Source organism: Dermacentor andersoni, chromosome 11 (genome assembly GCF_023375885.2).
Source record: "Dermacentor andersoni chromosome 11, qqDerAnde1_hic_scaffold, whole genome shotgun sequence".
NCBI lineage: Eukaryota > Metazoa > Arthropoda > Arachnida > Ixodida > Ixodidae > Dermacentor > Dermacentor andersoni.
Genome location: NC_092824.1, coordinates 81,032,830 through 81,050,412, shown reverse-complemented (window position 1 = coordinate 81,050,412; position 17,583 = coordinate 81,032,830). Strand labels below are relative to the sequence as shown.

The 17,583-nt window shown below is 48.7% G+C and overlaps 1 protein-coding gene and 1 non-coding gene across 3 annotated transcripts in view; both read right to left on the bottom strand.

The window, feature by feature from the left end:
• LOC126517624 (uncharacterized) overlaps positions 1-17,583 on the bottom strand; it is a 137,149-nt gene that overhangs the window by 40,101 nt on the left and 79,465 nt on the right. For both annotated transcript variants that reach the window (XM_050167419.3, XM_055064462.2), the window contains 2 exons: positions 8,016-8,134; positions 6,528-6,678 (listed from right to left, as the gene is read on the bottom strand). In XM_050167419.3, coding sequence (XP_050023376.2) covers positions 6,528-6,678; positions 8,016-8,134 — 270 coding nt within the window. The remainder of the gene's footprint in view (positions 1-6,527; positions 6,679-8,015; positions 8,135-17,583) is intronic.
• On the bottom strand, positions 56-128 carry TRNAS-UGA (transfer RNA serine (anticodon UGA)). Its single transcript has one exon. It is a non-coding gene; the product is annotated as a tRNA-Ser (tRNA).

The following is a 17,583-nucleotide window of genomic DNA, read 5'->3' as shown; positions in this document are numbered from 1 at the left end:
AATGAAATGAAGAAACGATAAATTAATGGAAATGGAAGTGGATTAAAAAACAACTTGCCGCAGGTGGGAACCGAACCCACAACCTTCGCATTTCACGTGCGATGCTCAACCAATTGAGCTAACGCGGCGGCGTTTTCCCATCCACTTTCTTGGGTATTTACATGTCCTAGTAGAACCCTGGAAGTGTTAGCCAGCGCCACCACTTATAGACCTTGGCGGCGGACGTGGAACGTCTTTTTTGCCGCAGGCGTCACGAGAACGTGATCTCTTTGGGTGAAAGCAACTGGTCAATAAACCCACATATGCTACCTGAAGGCATCAATGTTGCCGGATTCGAGACCCTCGTTATGTAATAAATGAGAAGAAAGGGGGTTAACCGAGGGGCCCGAGGTGGGTTCGGTTCCCACCTGCGGCAAGTTATTTATTCATCCACTTTAATTTCCATTAATTTATCATTTATTTTATTTATTAAGCACAAGTAGTTTCCCCTATGTTGTCCTTGGTGTCAGTTTTTGTTGGCTTCTTATGATATGACTAATAAATATCGGGCCCCTCGGTTAACCTCCTTTCTTCTCGTTTATATATATATATATATATATATATATACTTCCTTATTATATAACATTATAATTTCCTCAGGCTACGTTTTCAACTTAATGAACTTGCGCGCTGCTACAAGGTAAACAGAACAACAAGTATTTAACTTCAACAGTATCGACCGGTAGACCGACCTTCATCAGAGTTTACAAGAAAATGACAGTTCGGCTCTGATAGTGAAGACAGCAGGCCGGTTTCCCAGCCGTTCTCAGATACATCAAACCGAAAGAGACAGTTGTGACAGTGATTGACTTTTTCTCGGCGCTTTGGAAGATTTATAGCTGGCTTATTGGCAACGATGCAGGGCAAAAGGAAGGCGGAGTCCCATGTATGTAGGGCAAGGAGGTCAGTGAAAAGAAAAACAACAGGAAGGAGACATAAGTCGGAGAATGGAAGGGAGGGAGGGGGGGGGGGGGGGGGTGAGTAGCGGCAGCTAGGTTCACGTTGACACGAGGCAAGGAGGGAGAAAACGGTTGCTGCGCAGCACCAGAACGCGTGCCGCCGTTGTAACGGGGCAGAGGGCAAATTGGGAGGGGTGGGGGGAGGGGGTCACAATAGAGAAGGGGCCCGGAAGGAAGACAGAAGAGCGGCAACTCGTGGAAAGTAACACAGTGCCACAATACACATATACAAGGCAAGGCCCGTTCCGGCAGCTTTGTGGTCCGGCTGAGGTGCGGGAAAAAAAATTCTAAAAAGGATATATACGCGGGGTTCGCAAAGCGAGTGCGTCCCTGGGCTTAGTTTTAGGGAGCCGAGTTAAAGGAGCCTCAGTGTGGTGCAGTTTTCAAACGTTTAGCGGACAACTGACACCACGTCAGCTCGTGCGGATTACCAGAAGGGGCAATAAGTCACTCAGAATGGCCACTTGAGTGGCAGGGCGGAGGAAACTAGGTTTACTAGTTTTCCGCGTCTTAATTTTCGAATGGAGAACATGTATTCACGCTCCCCATTACACTCTGACTGCATATTCCGGAGGCACGTCAGCAACCCCGGACTCTCATTAATTCCTTTAACGTACGTTCCAAATTTATGGATGAAAAAAAGATTATCGCGTGCATGGGTGTGTTGGAAACCAGACTGAAAGAGCACGACGCTCACGCGTTCAAAGGAATGATCTGGCAGTCGAACGTGCCTGGGCAAGGGCAAATTCGGGAGACTTCTCACACGCGCGAGGTGATTGTTGAACCACAGGTGAAAAGGAGTCTCTGTTTGTCCGCTATATTCCTGCTTATCCACGTCGCATCAAATTTTGTACACCACGTTACTGCAATCACATTTAAGATTTTCGTTAATTTTACATACAAAGACCGAGTTCGGTGCCCCTGCTGTGTCTGTTGTCACGTGACGACATGCCTTGCAACGAGGTTTCCCGCACGGTCGACGACCCTTGGGCGCATTGGGCTTGTGTGTCCACATAAGGCTACTATGCTTGAATACAGTAGCTAGTCAGATGCTCCGTTTTATGATGTTAAAATGGCGGTTGCGAATGGCATTGACCCGTGGAGCACCGGTAGTGTGTGTGAGGACCGAGTTCGGATCTGATTGAGTGTTGGTATCGCTCACCCTTTCGCCCATTATATGTGCTCGATATAAGCTACGGGCGCGTTCAATGGCATTGTCTACTACTTGTGGAGGATATTTTCAGCGTACAAGAGCGGATTTCAGTTCCTAAGCGTGTCTCCCAAATCGCGCAGATTCGGAACAGATTCTTCTGTATCTGTGAGCCGGGGAGTAGGGGATGCTTGTTTTGCAGTGATGGCGGTGGCTACTTAGAAATGCAGGTATTGCTGACGATCTGTCAGGTTTTTTTTTTTTTTTGTATAGGGACGTGGAGATGCGACCGCCACTCAGTGACAAGGTGACGTCGAAGAAGTGAACACTATCGTGGGAGAAGTTGGCCGTAAAGCAAATCGACGGTTGCAAAGAATTGAAATTGGAAATGCAGGGCTACAGACTTTGTTCACTGTCGGCCCACACAAAGAAAATATCATCCAGGAATCGCCTGTAAAATATTGGTTTGATAACCGAATTTCCGAGGCAGAGGATTTCTGACGATGCCATAAAGATGGTTGCGTAATTAGGCGGCATCTTCGTTCCCGTGGTGGTTCCACTGATTATATATACAGGGTGTCCCAGCTAACTTGGACCATGATTTAAAAAATACCCAAGAGGTTATTTAAGGTGCCCTACAACTTTGTAATTGATATCTTCGCGATTCAAACAATAAAGTAAAAGTTCACTAATTAAAAGTGATTATTTAAGTAATACTTCTTGATGAAAAATATATTCGCCGTAAGTACATACGACCACGGCTACTATCATTCAGCACGATTTCTCCAGAGCTCTTGGATATTTTTAATATCTTGGTCCAAGTTAGCTGGGACGCCCTGTGTGTGTGTGTGTGTGTGTGTGTGTGTGTGTGTGTGTGTGTGTGTGTGTGTGTGTGTGTGTGTGTGTGTGTGTGTGTGTGTGTGTGTGTGTGTGTGTGTGTGTGTGTGTGTGTGTGTGTGTGTGTGTGTGTGTGTGTGTGTGTGTGTGTGTGTGTGTGTGTGTGTGTGTGTGTGTGTGTGTGTGTGTGTGTGTGTGTGTGTGTGTGTGTGTGTGTGTGTGTGTGTGTGTGTGTGTGTGTGTGTGTGTGTGTGTGTGTGTGTGTGTGTGTGTGTGTGTGTGTGTGTGTGTGTGTGTGTGTGTGTGTGTGTGTGTGTGTGTGTGTGTGTGTGTGTGTGTGTGTGTGTGTGTGTGTGTGTGTGTGTGTGTGTGTGTGTGTGTGTGTGTGTGTGTGTGTGTGTGTGTGTGTGTGTGTGTGTGTGTGTGTGTGTGTGTGTGTGTGTGTTTGTGTGTGTGTGTGTGTATATATGGCACATGTGATCGTGGCACATGTGTTTGTGGCTGCCCTTCTCAATATCCTCAGTGATAATTTTGTCAGGAATGCAAGACTTGGCATCAGCAACTGTAGCGATAGAATGGTGTAGCAATATCGCCCGCATGTACCGCATATCATATAGCATGGTACGGCATATAGCATAAACACACCTACATATATACGAGACATCACGGCGACGTCGACGGCGACGACGGTGAGAATTCGCTTGGAGTGTCCATATAATTGACATCGCCATAGAACGAGATACGGTTCGTTTAGAAAGATAACAGAACTGAATTACTGGAACGGAGTGCACGCCCGGGATACACTTGGATACACTTCGGGCAGTTCCGGGGCACGAACGGCGCAGGTTGCGTTCGAGCGAGCAGCCGAAAAGCGAAATACCCCAGTGCACCGCCAGTGCATAATCAGTTCCAGCAACAAATTTCGGTTATGCTTCTAAACAGCCCATCGCTAACGTTGCTCCGACAGGTGAAATTTTGTGTACACAACAGCTGCAGATTTCCTGAAACAACACAACCGCGTTCTCGCCTTATTATCTATATAGGCAACCTCAATTCCGCTGTAAAGCAAACGTGAGAATTGAGAGACGCTATCGTAGATATTTTTTTTCTTTTTGTGCATTTTAACCTAAAATGACCGTTCAAAACCAACTTAAGGCGCATTGCAATGTTTCCCTCATATCCTTACTTGTATTTTATTATGTATGACATTTTTAAGCACTGTAAACTGTGCATTTGCTATATGCGATTACTTTTCTATAAAAGCGGATGCAACGTTCGACCCGTGATTTTTGCACTGGAGCTATTTATCTACGCCTCAGGGTTTCGAACGCCTTGAGTTGTTCCTGATATTAAAAGGTTTGTGTTGCTAGAGCGGATGCATGTCTATAAACAACAGGGCTGTCGCGATGCATATTTTATTATCGCGATAGCAATCATGTGGTATCAACAGGTACCGCGTATACTCAGGTACATGCATGTTTTATCATATGCATGTCTACATATATTGAAGTCAGATTAAAATTAAATCTACCTATTAAATCACTAATAAATCGCCACATTTGCTCAAACTAGGGTTAAGTTCTTTACTCAATGATTCCTCAGAATTCTTGAGAAACGCAGCCTGCGAAAAAAAGTAACAATACATAACATTGACAGCGCATGGCTTTTATCTTAAATCTTCTCAGACTATTACGCATAAAAATGGCTAACTATTATCAGTGCTCAAACCTGGAAGCAACCTTATTCCACCGGCGCGGCTCCTTACGGTTAGCGCAGTGGCACCAATGCGACGCCATTACAGGTCCTACGCGGCGTGTTCAAGCTTCGAAGCTTGATACCAGACATTTTTGGGACACTTGCGTACGTTTAGAACAGCGATAGCCAGGGTTAACGCAATGCTAACCCTTGCTATCGCTGTCAGTACTTCTCTCTGCGGGAGAAACTGCCAATACTTAAAGCCCCTTATATGAAGACGCCTCGATCCCGGTACCCCCCCCCCCCCCCACTTCCTTTCCCCACCCCGGCGCCCTGGGTGGCTGACTGCGGCTATCGCACTTCAGGATTAAAGTTATCTGGTAGCGCACATCATAACCGCTCTGAATCCTAAACAGATTCTGGGATTTTACGAGCCAAACCCTCGGTGGGATTATGAGGCACGCCGTGTAGTGGGGTAACACCTAATTAATTTTGATGACCCGGGGTGCTTTTTAACGTGCACCTAAATATAAGTACAGGAGTGCGTTTGCCGTTCCACCACCACCGATGTGCGGCAGCTCCCGGCCGGAAATCGAGTCCACGGCATCGCTCTTAACAGCGGAACACCGCGGCCACTAAGCCAACGCTACGGGCGCAATCGCTCTCAAGCACGTTGAAAGAAGGCCTGGGCTGGTACACTGGTGCTGGTATCCTTGGCCTACAGCGTCAGCTGCTGCCCTTCGTTCGAAACCCTGCTTCTTCTCGCCCCGCTACGACTTCTGCTGTGAGAGCTCGTTCACTTCAACGTGATAATAGCAGCAGCTAAAGAGACGCTAACGGTACAATTAAAGAAGAATGAGCTGGCTGTGTAGGTTACTCTTCTCGGACACAAAAAGAAAAATACGTCAGCCTTGCCTGGCACAAACACTTGGCGGTCTATAACTAGTGCAAAATCGGAGAGTGGGTGCCGACACCGCCTTCACGCTTCAGTACTATAAGCAGCCCGTGATGCCACAGGCTCTTTAGCCTGTGATGTCACTGGTTTTTGAGAGTATCTTCTCGGAAGAAAATATTTTGCCCATAGAAAGGATTACACTGTGCTCTGAAAGAAGCACTAGCTTAAATTATAGCGAGTTTTGAGAGCTGTAGGAACGAATAATGTTAAGCGCAACGTTACAAGACAGGAACATAGCGGTACCAAAGAGCAAACGGGTATAGCCGATATACTAATTGACCTTAAGAGAAAAAAATGGAGCTGGGCAGGTCATGTAATGCGCAGGTTAGATAACCGCTCGACCATTAGGGTTACAGAATGGTTACCAAGAGAAGGGAAGCACAGTCGAGGACGGCAGAAGACTAGGTAGGGCGATGAAATTAGGAAATTCGCGGGCGCTAGTTAGAATCGGTTGGCGTAGCGCAGGGGTAATTGGTGATCGCAGGGAGAGGCCTTTTTCCTGCAGTGGACATAAAATGGGCTGAAGTAGACGATGATAAAAAAAGGTATTTTTCCCGTTCGCACCACACGAGACCGGGGGTAAAAAGAAAAACACTTAAAAATAAATTCTTAGGAGGAAATAGCTACTCAGCCGCCGTGCAGCGAGTGGTGGAGGTGCATGAAATGCAAGCACCTACATTGGGAGGCCAAGCATGCAGCTCGTAAAACATCTCACCAAACACGTACACACCTATCCTACATCGCCTCAGAGATATACGACATGATACTGCGCGCCCCGCTGGACATCTCAGAGGCCCATGGTGAACATCAGTAAGGCACTCAATCGACAGCTCACCATCGCCCCTTACTTCAATATGAACCCGGGGATCAAAAAAAGAAGAGCACGACTGACCAAACTCGGTGGTGACGTCATCCGGCAGCAATGTGGTTGTCGCCGGTGGCGGCTCTGCGGTCGGCACCTCTTGGCACTCCGGACCCAGCCTGACGTCATCGATGGCCACGCCTCCCTCACCTGGTTGTCGAGTGCGCGCCGCAAAGACTAGCTGTAAGGGCAAAAGGTATCAAAGAAATGGGCGAGTCAGCGAGGTAGCGAAACGAAGGAATGTTAGCTTTGGAGAAAACGCCGCTCGCGCCTTGTTCAGGCCGCGCTTGCCTCAGAACTTCCGGCTAAAGCTACAAAAAGGAAACAGCATGAATGTCCCCTTGTGCCTACAGTACGCACGGCGGTTAAGCTGGAGCATTATCCGAATCAGCTCAATATATCAAGATTTCCAACAACTCGCTTTCAGACTACCTTGTACGGTTCGTCTCATAATGCTTTTATGTATGTGTGTATATATATATACGTAAAAAAAATTGCCATAGGTGGCACGGAAGCGTAAGAACAAGAATGTGCGTGAATCCGTAAAAAAATATGAAAGAAAAGTCTACGAACACGTTTCCTCTAGATTTAATAACTTTTGCTTAAAGTATAGTGATCGTGAACGTGCTAGGTTTTGTTATCTTAGACCAGAGCTTTTTCCAATAAAGTTCCACTTGTCATACAGCACGCGTTCTGTGTTTTAAGCACTGTCTCGAGCTGTTTCCGCACCATCTGCAGCCCGCGCATGGCATTGCGTGCATTGACTAACTCAGCCGTCTTCTTCACGGTCAAGGGTCTCGTGGCCATGCGGTCGTGTGACGAGCTCCATTTACGCGCGGACGGTCGATGAAGTACGCCGAGATAGCGGGCACGCAACGCGAACGCAACAGGCGATCTTGTCGAGGTTCCGTAGCTACAACGAAACGGCAGCGACAGGATCGAGGACCTTTTCTCCTGCCTTTGTTGCAAGGCCGCTTATAACCGTGTCTCTCGAGCTACTATGCGTGCCTCCACGCTACGACGGCCACCTGTAAGCTCGAAGGCCGCCACGATCGATGCAAGCACGCACACGTTCTTACTGCTAGCAACTGAGAGAAAGGGCTTTTCTATTTGTTCTCGTAACAAAAGAAATTTTACTGTCACGATTTCGTATACACAGGTGGCGTCGAGTGACAATGTTGGGCACGACGAGGGAAGTTTGCCTTGCGCGAAACGACAGGTATACCCCTGTGAGAGATACTGTTTAATCGTATAGCCACGGTATGCTTTGTTGTAAGCCCGACAAAGCTGCAGTGCTCGCTAATTGTTAAACGTAACTAGAGGAAAGGGGGGAGATGCGTACTTTGCATTGGGACTAGGCGCACACCCTGGTCGCACAAGACTACAGATTCGACATCCTGCTCCTTTCCATGCTTCACACGTGTGAAGGTATTCAAAGTGCGTAATCCACGGAACAAGTCCAGCTTGCTCGAGCACAAAGCCGCTGAGGCGTCGGCCACGACGCTCCACCTCGCTTACCTGAAAATCTTCGGTGGTCTTCGGCAACTCTACGTTAGCCCAGCCGCCCTTGCGTGGTCCGGTAGAGCCCCACAGGGCCGTCTCGCTCGTCGAATTCCACAGCAACAATAGGAGACTGCCTGCAGTGGGCAGCAACCGTAGCGCGAAAAGAAGTAACGTAATTAGCGAACAGTCTATTAATATTACGATGTAGCAGCAACCGCCATGTGCGGATAGGAAGGCGGGGGAAGTAAAACGTCAAAAGGCTGACAACTGTTTTAATGGGAGAACTCGTGGCCTCATGTTCAACTTCGGCAGTAACGGTGATACGGACCACCATGTCGGCATATTGAATTACAGGGCTTGAATCCACTATATCTCCACTATAGCTGTGAGCGTTAAATGTTCGGCCCGCCGTAATTAATGCGTACTGCTGGAGGCCGCATAGTTGAGAGAAAGAGAGATTTATAAGAGAAAAGCTAAAAGGTTAGCCTGAGCCACTGTGTTCTAGTCTGCCGCTCACCGTTGCCATAGGGAAGAAGGGGAACAAAAGAAGAGATACAAAAGAAGAGAACATAAAGATGATGATGATATGAAAGGAAAAGAATAAAAAAAAGGCGGAAAAACAAAACTTTGATTAAAGTGGCTTATCCAGTTCACTTCCTCTCAAAAAAGCCGCAATGGCCTTCATGGGCTAGCATGCGGAGTGTTTAGACCAGGAACCTAAAATAAGCCATTCGATAACAGTGGCCTACTGTCGATGTACGCCAAAGCTCCATACGTCCATCGTCTTTTTACAGCGAAGCTGTTTATGATTAAGCTTCCGGGCATTTTTGTTCAGCGTTAACGACAACTATCGTCCTCAGCAATGGTTCATACCACCCTAAGCAAGCAAAAAATGCAGTGGATGAGCCATCGCATTTTTCGCTTGCTTAAGACGCTGTGAGACGTTGCTTATGATAGTTTTTGTTCTTATATGATAGTTCTTATATATGATTAATAAAAATTGATCCCCTCAGTTCCCTTTCGTCTCCTTCATTTTATATATATTGGTCAACGGAAATGTATATAAATGAATGTGTGTGCGTACCTTTCGTCACGATGACCACCGATCAAGACAATAAATCTGTTCGTACCTTCGCTCAAAATTCTGTGTCACTTCTGCGCTGTGTGCTAAGCAGCTTCGCCGGTCATCCAAATTCACGGGGCAGAATGGCTCGTTCTTTGCAAGTACAATGAGCGCGAGCAAAACACATGCTCTGTAGTCTCCAGCATGGAAAAATGTTCAGAGTATTGAGTGTGGTATAGCAAGCACCGCACCGATCACTTGGAAGTCTCACCATGTTATTCGGCACACTTCAGTTACCCAGCAAAATGTTAGCTTTAGTAACAACTCCGACAGTAAGTCCCGGATTCCCCCGATTCATTCTCTGACTCATCCCAAAATTAAGTAGTAACGATTAGTTGGTTACGATGACACAACTTTTTTTTTTTTGTGAAATACCGTGTTGAACGGCTTCCTATCTTGACCGTTGATACTACAGCACTTACAAGATTACACCCTCTTGGGCACGTATTGTTCCCAAATAATTATAGTAATCTATAAACCTCGCGCATTTGGGAGACGACGACGAAGTGTCCTGTGTGGAAAGCTGCTTTTTTGTCTCTGAGAATTTGAAGCTGCTTTGTGGGAGACGCCGCTCCCTTAACTACGGCGATGGACGTGGAGTCACCTGGAGAGGTTCCTGGTCCTTCTACGTCAACAGCCGCCGCACCGAGAAAGCGGTCTAGTCGCCCGAGTGACACCGACAGCGAGGACACTGATCTACTCAGGGACCAGTGATGAAACCTCGGATGACAGCGACTTCGTGCCCGTAGCGAAGCATAAAGCAAAGGGAAGACTCGTCAGGACATCTCCTTCCACAAGTAAGGTAACTGTGATTCCAACGCGAAAGTCATCAGACCTCACAATTTTATTTGTGCCTGTGGCTGCTAGCGACAATCTAAACCGGATCAACAGCCAAGCCACATCTGTGTCGCTCGAGGCACTTGTTCCGGGTCAAATCAAAGATGTAAGGATCAACGCCCGTAAGAACATCCTCGCTATAGATGTCACAAACCGCAGCGCCTTAGACATTCTGAGCAATGTTAAGGTGCTGGATAGCATTACCGTACGCTGCTATAAACAAGACGATCATGACTCTACGGTCGGCGTTGTGTATGACGTGGATAATTCCATAAGCGATGCTGACCTGCATATACTCATCAAGCCGGCCACAGAGGGAATTGCCATATTGCAAGCCCGTCGCCTGGGAAACTCGCAGTGTGTCAAGTTAACTTCCAAAGGAGACAGCCTACCTGTCCCACGTCAAGGTCGGTCACTTCCGACACGTTGTACGGCCTTTTGTGTCAAAGCCGCTTCAGTGCAGGAAATGTCGAAGGATAGGACACGTTAGTGCGGTTTGCACAAATGCTACCGTGTGCTCACGGTGCTCTGGGTCGCACAGCTTCGACGCCTGTCGTGCAGAAAACCAAAAGTGCGCCAATTGTCAGGGCTCTCACGATGCAACTTCAAAGAATTGCCCACATGTGAAAAATGAGGCGAAAGGCTTGAGGCAAATGGTCAGGGATGGTTCCTCGCACAGGGAGGCTGCCGCTAAGGTGCGACGTCGACGTTCACGTCGCTGGAGATCTAGGAAACCGACTGCTATTGCTAAGGATGCATCGCGTCCACTAACAGTCCACAAACTTCCACATACAACTAGCAATAGTAGCAATGAGGTTGCTCAGCAGAAAGTCTCCAATATCATTGCCTCATGCGAGGAGTGGCCGCCATTGCCACGGCTAGATGCACCAGCGGAACGACAAGATGTAGCACGCTCGCCGAATCATGCTTCCCCTTCTGGCAGCAAGCAAGACGACGACAAACAAGTTGTCACTATGATAAGGGCCCTTATGAACACGCTACGAGTACTACTGACCGCCATACACACTCCGGCGGCTCGAGGCGCTCTTCAAATACTGGACATCCTGAATCCGATACTGTCCGTTCATGAGAAGCACCATGGCTACCCGCCGTGGTTGCTCAGTGGCTATGGTGTTGGGCTGCTGAGCACGAGGTCGCGGGATCGAATCCCGGCCACGGCGGCCGCATTTCGATGGGGCGAAATGCGAAAACACCCGTGTATTTAGATTTAGGTGTACGTGAAAGAACCCCAGGTGGTCGAAATTTCCGGAGTCCTCCACTACGGTGTGCCTCATAATCAGAAAGTGGTTTTGGCACGTAAAACCTCATAATTATTAAGCACCATGGCTGCTCCTCTACATTCGTTCCTCAAAAAGGTCAAGGAAGCATCTATCTTCCAATGGAATGTGAGAGGCATTAAATCCCGCATTTCGGACTTTCGTCCGTTTGTTTTAAGAACAAATTTCTAATAATCGTCATTTGTGAACCAAACGTTGAGAGCGCCATCCGCCTATCAGGATATGATGCTTTCATGTCTGCCATCTGTAGCCACCACAGCAAAGTCATCGTTTATATCAGATGCGATTTCACGTATGTTTTACGCCCAGTGGCACCTGATGACGACAATCAGCACGTATGTTTGACTATAAAATGCAAGAACGCCGCACTCACGCTCGTAGCTAGGTGCCTACATTTCACTTTCAAGTCGATTAACCCAAGACTAGGTGAAATTTTAACAGGGACACCTGGACCATGGGTTATTACCGGCGACTTCAATGCGCATCATCCGCTATGGGGAAGCTTAAAGATGGACTCTCGAGGAAGACGCGTACTACCCTTCGCGTCGGACCATGAGCTCTGCTGCCTAAATGATGGCAGTTCTACGTTTATGCTGGGAATGACATATAGCAGCTGCCTGGACTTAACTTTTGTTTCAAGATGCCTCAGTGCCAGTGTGAAATGGTTCACCGACAACGAAACGCACGGTAGTGACCACGTTCCAACATATGTTAAAATCGACGGCATACGCAAGTCACACTCTACTACGGTTCTTCATCACATCGACTGGCCTAAATACACGTTGCTCGTGGAGAATTGCCAAGAGATCCAGGGCTGTCTACATGGAAACATCGAGAAGCTAATTAACGCCGCTGCTCAAAAAGACACAAGATCTTTTAGGCCTATTCCTAAATTTTCTGAATTCGAAGCAGAATTGGAGCGGCTTCGAGCAATCCGCCGTCGCGCGGAACGAAGGTACAGGCACACCCAAGTCCATCTACGACCTATGGGAGGCGAGACGCATACAGAAGAAGAGCCAGCGTCGGATCAACTCCGTGCAGTCTCTAAGATGGAAAACCATCTGTGCTTCCCTTGATCCGCATAAACCCCTGTCACATATATGGAGAACAGTGCGTGGTCTTCGAACATCACCACAACAACGCCACCCCTTCAAATGCCTGGCTCTCTACCAAGGTCGCAGAGAGATCGACGTAGCGGAGACCTTCTGTTCCAAGGTTGCTGGTCTACAGCCATCGTTCGATACACGTGATACCCGTGACGTTCCAATCTCGCGAGATTCTCGTATGAGCTATCTGTTTTCCATCCAGGAGTTGCAGGCGGCATTGGCAGCGTGCAGACGTTCCTCATCGCCTGGACCTGACGGGGTGAAATCCGCAGCTCTTGGAAATCTCGGTCAGACAGCCCGGCATGCACTTCTAGACGTGTACAATAATTCGTGGCGTGAAGGAGTACCTCCTGCTGCATGGAAGTCCAGCCGCCTTGTGCCTCTGCTCAAACCAGGTAAATCACCCTTAGACGTGGCGTCTTATCGTCCCATTGCTCTGGCCAGTTGTCTAGGAAGGGTGATGGAGAGGATGGTGCTGACGCGTCTACAGTGGTATCTAGAACACTAGAAGTTATACCCTGACGCTATGGCAGGCTTTCGACGCGGACGCTCTTCTGTAGACAACGTCATAGATCTTGTCTCGTCTGTTCAGCACAAAAAAGCCTCAGGAAGCTGTCAGCGGCGATGTTCCTGGATGTTAAAGGCGCTTATGGCAACGTAGCCCATCAAGCCATCCTGGACGCCTTGGGCGATGTCGGCCTAGGCGGCCTTGTTTTTCAGTGGATATCCAGCTTCTTGAAGGACAGATCGTTCTTTGTCCAAACAGAGGATGGTGCGTCATCACAACACAACACCTACCGTGGCGTACCACAAGGCGGAGTTTTGAGCGCCACTCTATTTAACCTCGTGCTCATCGACCTGGTTCATACCCTTCCGCATCCGTCCATGTGTCAATTTATGCAGACGATATATGTATTTGGTCATCAGGAGCGACGCGTCCCCAGGTGCGCGCCAGACTTCAAAAAGCGGCCACACTAACATCAGGTTATCTTCGAGCGCGCGGTCTGGAGGTGTCCTCCGAGAAGTGCTCTATAGTCGCTTTCACGCGCAAAGCAATGAAACCGCACGTCATCAGAATTAATGGACAGCCAGTTGCCTACGAGAAGACGCACCGCTTTCTAGGAGTGATAATAGATCGAGACCTTTCCTGGAGTCCTCACATCTCCTACCTAAAAAGGAAATTAGTCATGATAACCCACGTGCTCAGATTTCTTGCTGGAAAGTCATGGGGTGCGTCTGCGAGTGCGATGCTCCAACTCTATAACGCACTGTTCCTCGGTCTCCTGCGCTATAGCTTACCTGTACTGGGTGGGACCGGTAAGACCAACCTCCGTGCCCTCCAGTCTGTACAAGCTCAAGCGCTTCGAATATGCCTTGGTCTTCCCAAATGCTCATCTACGGCAGCAACAATAGCCATCGCGCATGACCACCCCATCAATACGTATCTTCAAGTCGACACTTTAAGGATGCACATCAGGCACTTCGCCCGACTTCCATCGCATGATCTCGCCTCCCTTCCTGCCGCTCGACCTCGTTCAGCGTTTAGCAAGATTATTGCCGCCGACCATGGAACTTTACCGTCAAACTTCACACCTGCAGCACGAACATCTCTACCGCTGTGGTGCCTCCATCCACTCCAGGCTCTTGTTATTCCCAGTATCAAAAAGAAAACGGAGATCTCAACTTTCGCCCTCAAACAAACCGTGCTTTCAGTGCTACATGACAAGCACAGAGCACGCATCCACGTTTACACGGACGGTTCTGTCTCCTCTAAAAGTTCAGCTGGAGCAGTGGTGATTCCCGCAGAGTGTGTCACCCTCAAGCTCAAGACATCTCACATTACATCATCGACGGCTGCAGAACTCGCAGCTATCCGTGCTGCTCTGGAGTTTATTGTTCACATATCAGATTCGTGGTGCATCTTATGTGACTCAAAGGCAGCTCTCAAGTGTCATCTCCCCTGTCAACCACGGACCAAATGTGCAACTAGTCGCAGACATCCGACTACTCCACCATCAAGCAATCAACAAGGGACACAACATCATCTACCAGCGGATACCGGGTCACTGCGGAATTTCGGGAAATGACAGTGCGGATGACGCTGCCCGGTCGGCCCATGAGGGTGCCCAGATTATACCCATACCGCTGTCAAGAACAGATGCAGCCACAAGTCTTCGCTCCCTCGCCCGCGCGCTTACGCAGAATCTGTGGAACACCAATGAATTCACGAACGCACGTTTCCACAGATTGGATCCACGTCTGCAACTCCGCCTACCACCAGGGTTGCCACGAGCGGAAGCAACACTTCTGTGCCGCCTGTGGCTCGGCGTGGTATTCACGAACTCCTATTTATTCCGCATTGGTATGGCCGACAGCCATACTTGTGACACCTGCGGCAGCGAGGAGACGATTGAGCACCTCCTTTGTGACTGTCCCCGTTACAAAGTGCCAAGAAACGTGCTCGTGACCGCGCTTGAAAAACTGGACAATCGCCCCTTTACAGAGGAAAAAGTTCTAGGACACTGGTCCAGACGGGCTTCGGCACTCAAAGCCTTAAGGGCTTTGCTGAAGTTTTTAAGGATATGCAAATTGTGCGACCGCCTTTGAATGTTGTAGCGCGTAGTATCGCGTTACTGTGTGATTTGTTCTGGTTTCCACTTTTTTCCCTCTTCTTCTTTCTCCTTTTATTCCCTTTACCCATTTCCCCAGCACAGGGTAGCCAGCCGGTTTTTACACTGGCCACCTTCCCTGTCCTTCCTCCCTTTTGTCTCCTCCTCCTTTCAACCTCGCGGTTCCTTCAAAACTCTGAGCTCGCTGCTTTCCCATCAAGAACGCTGTGCCAAGAAGATACGCGCATGCCATTCGTGACGTAGGAGTAGCGGGCGCGTATCGTTAAGGAAAGACAGGCAAGATTAATAATGATTATTACTTGGGGGCTGGATATGTCCCAGAGAGAGAGAGAGATGGGAAGAAGGGAAGGCAGGGAAGTTAACCAGACTGAGTCCAGTTTGCTACCCTACACGTCGGGAGGGGAATTGGAAGTGAAAGAGAGAGAGAGAAAAAACTTAGGTGTAGGATGTCTATAGTCGGGCACTCAAGTCTGTTGCCTTCAGGTAAACATTTCTTATAGTGCTGGTGTAGTTGAACACCAACAGAAGTGCCTCTGGGTGTTCCACTGCCATTTGCATCGCGCCCTCACCAATATAGGGCCGTTACAGCCAAGAATGGAAACCGATGAGCCCAGGGGTGGCTGTCGACTCGACGCGGCCTAGGCCAATCACGTGGGGTTAAACTGAACGCAAACTGAAAGCGCATTTCGAACAACGATCTCCGGCCGATTGCGCCCCCGGAACTTCATTGCAGGCAATTCGCCGCAGCGGGACAGAACAACGTTTTACTTAGCATTACTGAATTGTATTCTGGGGTTCTGGGATTATGAGGGAAGCCGTAGACTTCGGATTAATTTTGACAACCAGGGGATCTCTTAAAGTTGCCCCCAATGCACGGAACCATTGGCGTTTTTGCATTTCGCCTCCATCGAAATGCGGCCGCCGCGGCCAGAATCTGGTCCCACGAGCTCGTGCTTAGCAGCGGAACACCATAGCCGTTAATACACCGTGGTGGGTCTACTGCACATTATAAGCACCTATAATGCAGCATGTGTGGGATACCAAGCGGTGGCAACTTATACGCTGGCAACAACCGTCTCAGCGCATAAATTTATGATTGCGAGCAATTCAAAACCAACAGTCGGCCGAACACAAACGCCACTGTGGAAAGGACGTTTGCTCTTTTTTTTTTTCTGCCATCATTGCTATCCCAACCGAAGCCGTGATAGCTGCGAAACAACGCCGCAGCTTGTCTCCTATATCGCTTTCATACCACGGCTATTTCTTGTGCGTGGTCAGCCCCTTTAGCGAACGGTTCCCTTACCCCTAGTGTAGGATAGCAAACCGGACGATCGTCTGTTTGACCTCCCTGCCTTTCCTCTCCTTGCTCTCTCTCTCTCTCTCTCTCACACACACACACACACACACACACACACACACACACACACACACACACACACACACACTTTTACCTAGCACTCCGGGTCCACTCCTTTCGAGTTAGGGACTGCCAGAGAAGTTCGATCGACCTGAACAGTATCGAGCGTTCTGTGGCTCCTAGATGTCTCGACGCGGATCGCGACTGACTGCGACGGACGCGATCGGAGCTGGCGGGGCTGAGACCAGCCGCGATGCGAGCAGCAGAAAGTTTTCGCTCTCTCCCCCCCCCCCCCTCTCTCTCTCTCTCTTTCACTTCTGCATTGATTTGTTCCGTTCTTCTTTCTCCTGAGCTTTGACGTGCTTTGTTGCGCTGCTCACCTTGCAAGATTAGAGCTGCCGCTCCAATGTGCACCCGTATACTGAGGTCCATTAGCGGCGCCATCAAATCAAAAGGACCGAAGTGTACCGACGGGAGACGTGCCCTCAAGGTGGGTTCGACCTAGATAACACATTTCACGCATTTGTAGTCCGTTATTGAAACGTACGTAGCCGGTTCGGGCACACTGTGTACGGAAGCACGATGAAGCCTTCCTTTCATCTTACGAAGCCTTTCGATGAGGCTCGGTGCGGCAAATACTGTGTTTTGGAGCTTTGGTAAAATGTGAAAAAATGTAATTACAAGGCATTAAAAAGGGCATGAGGTGTATAGCATCGTTGTTTCGAACAAACACTGCTATGGACTTACGTCTGTCGTCCTTCAGTGACAACAGAGCAAATATTTGACACATCCTTTCAGCCCACCATCGGAGGAACCGTTTCTTGTATACGTGCGATTCATTCTTTTAAATTCAATAACTTATTTATTTTATTGCGTTGAGCCAACGCACTAGTTCGTTCAAGGGGAGGAAACGACTCTATAATAAATGACGGTGTGTTATGTTCCCGCATGACATCCTCTATTTTTTTCCTTGGTGACGCATGCCGCAGAGTCGGCCGCAGAAAACCAGCTCTATCAGCAGCTCCGAACGTTCCCGAAGATCAAAGAACCCACTTTGGTAAGCGACAAGCGTGCCGCCAGCGCCACGACTAAAAGCATTAAGGTATTTCACTCAGCATCAGCGGAGACGAGGTCTCCGGTATACAGTGTGTGTGGTGCGTTTTACCATTAGAACGATTTTCCTTTGAACGGCTGTTGCGCGTACCGCATTGGCTTCGTGGATATGGCGTACT